General features: G+C 34.5%; 1 protein-coding gene across 2 annotated transcripts in view; it reads right to left on the reverse strand.

Moving 5' to 3' along the window:
- Positions 1–7,500, reverse strand: part of LOC137650080 (uncharacterized) — a 265,100-nt gene that overhangs the window by 98,136 nt on the left and 159,464 nt on the right. For both annotated transcript variants that reach the window (XM_068383151.1, XM_068383150.1), the window contains exon 3: positions 3,436–6,016. In XM_068383151.1, the coding sequence (XP_068239252.1) occupies positions 3,436–6,016 (2,581 nt within the window). The remainder of the gene's footprint in view (positions 1–3,435; positions 6,017–7,500) is intronic.

Below are 7,500 nucleotides of genomic sequence, written 5' to 3' on the forward strand. Positions count from 1 at the left end.
AATCTGGTGAAAGTTACGCTGAAAGTTGCTTATATCAGTGGGAAGCGGTAGTTGCCTTAATCTTTGAAAAAGAAGTTCAAACGGCATAAAGAACTGGCTGTAGTTTGGACGATAGTTAGGCATACAGAAGTCCAAACCTAATGATAGAAGAAACCTCTCTCTTTCTTAGGATTCATAATATTTGGATCATTAATACCGAGATTATTTAACTTTCTGTTAGGAATTTGCTTTTGTTTGCCAGCTGAGGAAATTATATTTTTATTTAACAACGTTTTCAAGGACATGGTATCCAAAAAAGAAACAAAAGTTAAAAAGGGTTCTACATAATTCAGTAATAGTAGTTTCATGTTTGGTAATTAGACTCTTCCTATGTTTGATCTCGAGGTCAAGTAAATCCTTCGTGGATTCCCTGTAGAAATCAGTGCTGTAATTTTATCATAACGTTCATCCAAACATCAAGTTCACTATTGAGGAAGAAGAAAATAACAAGTTACCATACCTTGATCTAACATCTCAAGAGGGCAGACACGTCTAGAAACTAGCCTATTTAGGAAAAAGACCATTTTTTTTTTAGCTTTTGTTTTTACAATTTTATGTTAAATGCGGTAACAGCCCAGATCTGTAGGACATTTTATCTTTCGTCTGACTGGACATCCTTTCATAGTGAAATGTTTTTTTTTTTTTTTGTTTTTTTTTGAGAAACATTTCAAGAATAAGTATTTTCCAACTAAAATATTTTATGTGTTAGTTTACAAATTTCTGACCAAACATTACTAACCTAAACTTCAAGCTCCTAGAGTACCAACAATGATTTTCTATACTTCTTTACCATTTATTAATAATGGAAAATATGGGAAACAAATTGAAAAGGTCACTTTAAACAGTTTTCCGAGTCTGGATTTTAAACTTATTTTTAAGAATCCCCAAACAGTGGGATCTATGTTTAAAATTAAGGATTCTCTCACCAATCTAATACGTTCTTCAGTGGTCTATATGTTTACTTGTCCGAGATGTAATCTCGGAAATTATGTGGGTTCCACAAAAAGACTGCTGAAAGTTCGTATAGATGCTCATCGGGGAGCGAGTAATAGAACTGGATGTACGCTCAAAACCAAAGAATTCTCAACCATCAGAGAACATGCATCTAAATGCAAGACCAACATTACATATAAAAACTTTGAAATCATTGCTCAGGCGCCAAACAACTCCTCTCTACTAGTATTAGAGTCGTTAATAATTTAAGAAAAGGCTCCTAACCTAAACAGCCAATTATCCTCTGTCCCCCTACACATCGCTTAATCCGGCAAATTTAGAATTTTCTTCCTGAGTGCTGTCCTTCAGACAGTCACTCAGTTCTCTATTCCAGCCCAGACAGGATGGTCTCCTCAGACAATCTAAATCTTTGTAGATATTTTTCAGATACTTTTCTCTTAGTTAATTTTATTTTATCTCCAGTTTTTACTTGTAACTGTGTTTATAATTTTAGTTTTGATTGTTTTTTTGTATTTCATGTATTTTTACGGAGGCTTTGCTCATAATGTTATATACACACACACACACACACACACACACATATATATATATATATATATATATATATATATATATATATATATATATATATATATATATATATATATATGATAAATTTTTGCACATTTAAACGTGTTTCTTTCATATTTCAAATAAGCCATATATATTAATACATTAAAGTCTGGATTCTCTGATCCCGAGGTCGTTAAGAGAATCCAGACTTTAATGTATTAATATATATGGCTTATTTGAAATATGAAAGAAACACGTTTAAATATGCAAAAATTTATCATTAATCGAATGCCAAGTCCCAAACCTACCAATTAGCTACGATGGTGAAGATGGGTTGATTTCAATTCTAAGTACAGAAAACCTGAATTTGACAGGTATATGTAGAGAAGAATTGTCATTGACTTTTATCTTCCTTCGTGGCTGAGTGGTATGGTCACTGGCATACAGATATCCTGGACAAGGGCTCAAATCCCCGCCGGTCCGATATTATAGTCTTTGGGCGGTTCCGCCTGGGGCTCTGATCCCGAGGTCGTTAAGAGAATCCAGACTTTAATGTATTAATATATATGGCTTATTTGAAATATGAAAGAAACATGTTTAAATGTGCAAAAATTTATCATTAATCGAATGCCAAGTCCCAAACCTACCAATTAGCTACAATGGTGAAGATGGGTTGATTTCAATTCTAAGTACAGAAAACCTGAATTTGACAGGTATATGTACAGAAGAATTGTCATTGACTTTTATCTTTCTTCGTGGCTGAGTGGTATGGCCACTGGTATACAGATATCCTGGACGAGGGTTGAAATCCCTGCCGGTCCGATATTATAGTCTTTGGGCGGTTCCGCCTGGGGCTCTGATCCCGAGGTCGTTAAGAGAATCCAGACTCTAATGTATTGATATATATGGCTTATTTGAAATATATATATATATATATATATATATATATATATATATATATATATATATATATATATATATATATATAATGATTGATTATTTGGCTATTATTTAAACAGCAATAAGAGCATTTATTTTATTCTATAATTTATAGATTTAATAAAATATAATCATGTCTTGGCATTGTTATCATTTTGATTCACAGATACGTCTATTTCATTTTTTCGTTATCAAAAACTTCTTCCTCATCCAAATGCTTCTCCTTCCCTCTATTACACTGTCTAATCCTTCTACTCCTAATAGGTTCGCCCTAAGCCCTCTTCTTTTAACATGAACTCAGTTATATCAAAATTTTCTATCAATGTGTTTTCATATTGCCATTTGAATGAACCGTCAAATACTAGCTACGTGTCATGTTCAATTTTATATTATAATTTCTTGGTGTTCAGATCTTACGCATGTTATTACTGTCCTGTAGTTATTGTATTCCTTAATTTTCATATCCTATAATCATATGTTTACTATATGTACTTTGTGTTTCAGCTTCTTGCATTCTTGTATATCTCTAATTAATAGATTTCCATAGGAGCTATGTCGTAGGTTTAGAATATATCATCTTGAGATTTAAGTCAAGTAGATTTGGGAAGGACTGTTGCATACTTGGTGGTACAATTACAATAAGGAAATGTCATCTACTCAGAATGAGTCGGAATGATCTTGATGCAAAAATAGCAGTTAATGACAGTTAAATTTATAATTGCAATTAAAGGTACAATATAATTTCCGAGAAAACTTTAAGCACAGTAAAATCAACACTTTTTCAATAAAATGAACCTTACTTTTATAGAACTCTTGTGAGGTTGATCTGGAAGGTATTAACAACTACTTAAAATGCATAGTACAGTTGTAATTATGACATAAAGTAAAAATGGGAAGGATCTGCCATAACAAATAGGTAAGAGATAAGGAACAGTATTAGAAGTTGCTAACCTGTGTGAATAAATGACGTTAGGTCTTCTGATGGGGAAGTCGAAAGATCGCGGTAGTGACTGATGAGGTATAGTTTTCCCAATATCCATTTGGTCACCCTCTTGCCGACAGACTCTTATTAGGGCTACTATGACCACTGACAGGAGGATGAAAACACACATACACCCAACAGCTATATAAATAACCAGTTCGACATCATCTGGCTTCTTGACCAATGGCTGCAGGTCTTGTCCATCATCTGATCTTTTAGTCAGTATTTTCTCGAGGTAAAAGATTTCCTCTGAGATCTCAAGGAGGGTGGTGTTGGCCTCTGCCATAAGTCTAAGTTTAATCTCTGCTTGAGGATTTTTAATGGTGTCTAAGCTGATGTTTACCATGAAGGTGTTGTCACAAAAGACCGATGGTACGTACACGTCATTGTAATCTATAGAAAGTTTTGATGATAGAGCTGCCTTAAGAAAGGTAACAAAAGCAGACATCCTTTGCTTGATGACAGAGCAATTGCCATCCAATACCAACACAAACCACCTGTAGCAAGACTGGTGCTCTGGCTTCATAGGAACTTCATGTACTGGTGGAATCCTGACAGTTTCATTGGATTTTCCTTGTGCATTTTCCTTGGATGAGAATGCTCCTTTGTGTTCCCTACCTTCTTCATCTTCATCATTCACAAGATCTGCCTCGGATGATGGCTGACCATCCAATATCTCAATGTTATAAGGATGATAGTGATTCTGATCCCACCTAGTTTCTTTTTTATCTGAGCTTGAATAATCAGGAAGATTCTTTCTTGACCCATCAAATGCCTTGGAAGAGTTTCTTTTTTTAGGGAATGTCATGTATTCATCTTCCTTTTGTAAGCTTGGTATTATGTGATGCTGTAGAATTGAAATGGCAAGTAACAAATCACTAGCAGCTTCTTGGTCTTTTTTAGATAATTCCATTTCCAGTTTTTGTAGGTTAACTTTTTGTTGCATTTCTGTGGTCATTTCATCGATTCTATCAATGGTTTCATTATCATAATCCTCTTCAATGAGATTTGAAACATTTGTTATATCAGTAATTACCCCCATTTGTTTGTTGCTGTGTTTATCTTTTCCAGATTTGTGATTATATGAAGGATAGTATTTCAATCCTAATTTTCTTTGCCTTTGGTTATTCTTTGCCGTCCAAAACACCCCTTCATCGTTCGCTCCATTTCTTCTGTCCTCTTTTTCTAATTCTTTCATTTTTTTCTGCCTTGTTTTTTCCTGCTTATCTCTTGTAGAATCTTCCGTCGACTGCATGCCATTGAGCTCACTTCCTGAATATTCTGCCAGTGTTTCTTCTTCATCAAGTGACTGTTGGTTAGGCGGATTTCTTGTTTGTTGGTTTGCCCAATATTGTAGAGGGTTTTTTGGTAAGGAGTCTAATGCTGTTGTGCTGTTGATTTCGTTTGAGTGCAATTCAGGTGTATTCTTAGATGCTTTAATTTCTTTATTTGGTTTTAGTGATTCTTCGGGTGCATGCTCCAGATCATAGTGAAAACGGGGGGGTTCCGGATAATTTTGTTCGTCCATATGCTGTTGGTATTGTGGGTACCCCGTAGCTCTGCTTACTGGTTGCAATCTATCTTGATATAAGAATTTAGATTTCCGTAAAAAGTAAAAGTTATTGTCTTTCCTCCAATAATGACCATTAGATCTCATATACCCAATTGAAGCTGAGCGAGAACTAAGAAGTTTCACTGGATCATCTTTAAGTATTCCTGGAATTTTGTAATTTTTTTCTCGTACCTTTGAATAGTCATCCTTGCTGACTGTTTTTTTTCTACCTTCAGGTGAATTTGACAAGTTTATAAAGCTTATGGTGGAAGACTGAACAACTTCGGAAACGGTAGGAGGTGGCGAAAGTGGAATTTCTTTTAGAAAAGGTTTAGAGGAAGAGGGAAGATCTATCCATAAGGGAACTAATGGAGGGGGTGAAGATGTAGGACGAGGAGGGACAGGAAATGACGGAGGGTGGAGAGGATATAAGTGAAAGGATTTTTTAGTTTTCTTACTCTTGGTAGAATCCTTATTAGGAGATAAAGTAGATAACTGATTAGAACCAGATGTTACTCGAAACTTTTTCCTGGAGGAAAGATGGTCTTTCATGACATGAGGTGAAGGCATCGTTTTAGCATCACTGTGGCGGAGGGGGGACGCCTTTAATAGACGAACTGAAGTAGAATAATGGTAACTGTACGGACTTTGGTGCAGACTATTACGTTGTGAGGCTGAAGGGAGCCGAGTGTGTGGAAACAGGGAAGAAGACAAGGAAGGAAGTGATGTCGATGAGGGATGAGGACGTTGATCAGAGAAGGAGCCAGTTGTTAAATTAAGATCTCCCTTCACATCGACTTGAACTTGTAGAGCTCTTCTTCCTCTCCTGGAAATGTCTTGTAGTAATGGAGCAGCGACGGCATGGGGTGGAGCGTAAAGTTGGAGTGGAAGGGGTTGTGGGGGGTATGTGTGTGAATCCGCCTCCTCTGCATCAACTCTGGTTGGTCTTGTATTGATTGGATCGAGAGCAGTGAGAGAAGAAGAGGTGGAGGGAGCCCCTGAAAGCAAAGGTGGGTCACTGAATTGTTTTCATACGCAATAGAAAGATTGATAAAGAGAGAAGGAACATGTAGGCCAAAAATAGCCAGAGTTAAAGGAAAGGGAAAAAGATACCTCTAGCTTTCCCATTCATTTTTTTTTTTTTTTTTTTTTTTAATATTCGAGATATTCAATACATGGCATAAATCTTACTAGAAAGGATTGGTCACAGAGCAAAATTTGGGAGAAATAAATATTTCCGTATATTTAGAGGAATACTCATAAATGAATAAAATATCTCACTTTATTGGAGAGAGAGAGAGAGAGAGAGAGAGAGAGAGAGAGAGAGAGAGAGAGAGAGAGAGAGAGAGAGAGAGTGAGAGAGAAGCTTACTTCAACTCAAACCTAATTCTAAATCGTGCTTTTCTGAAATCAGAAATTATTATTGAAAGTTATAGGCCTTTGAAATAAGATCAAGCAGTGCATCATTTACACATAAACAATTCTCTCTCTCTCCTTCTCTTTCTCTATTTATTCCATTAAATTTTCATTCATATTAATAAACGTGAAAGGATTCCTATCCCATTATATTATCTTCTTCATCATTTAACCGGCAAATGAATTGTTACACTTTGGAATATAAATTTCAATCATTATTAGTAAAATCTAAATATTCTAAAAATCTACTTGTTAATAACGATCTCTGTATCAATATCTTTTGAAGATTATCATTTATGAATCAGGGAAAATAAGATGACTACATCTGTTGATTGTTAGATTTTGAACTTATGTAATCATTATCAGGGAAGAAAATGTATTATAAATACGACATTGGGATCAAAAGATAGTTCGGTGAATTTTCCATGCATTGCCAATATAAAGAAAATGACCATGAGATGGCATTGGAGGAATTTCTAAAACTAAGTTTTTGGAAAAGGAGAGCAAATATCTAGTGGAAATAGAAGTACATTAAGACGACCCAAGTGAAAATTTAGACGTTAAAAGTATGCCCTCTTTCTGACTTTCGTTGGAGTAAATAAAAATGGAAAAGGAATTATTTGATTAATCTGAAAATTTATTTTATGATATTGCATGTATTGATAATTAGGAACACCTTTTTAGTTACTATTGATTTTACTTACAATTAACTAGGAGCATGATAATGTGCGCTTATGATGTAAAATTTGGGCATTTTAAATGGAGAATAAAAGACATATGCAAAGATCTTTTTATATAAAAAATATCAGTAACATTGCATCGATAGAAAAAGGGGGTGAAGTGTGGGCCTGTATAAGATATAAGATTATAAATATTGATTACAGTTTCACATCATTGTATTATATAGCAGGAGATTTTAATTGGCTTTGTACAATTTTAATGTAAATACTCGCAAATATACGAATTTTCACAAGTAGGATTAAGAGATAAAGTTTTTTTTTTTTTTTTTTTTTTTTTTTTTTTTTTTTTTTTGAGTATGAAAATGTAGATACAAAATTACCTAGGA

Source organism: Palaemon carinicauda, chromosome 11, assembly GCF_036898095.1.
Source record: "Palaemon carinicauda isolate YSFRI2023 chromosome 11, ASM3689809v2, whole genome shotgun sequence".
In the NCBI taxonomy this organism is placed as follows: Eukaryota; Metazoa; Arthropoda; class Malacostraca; order Decapoda; family Palaemonidae; genus Palaemon; species Palaemon carinicauda.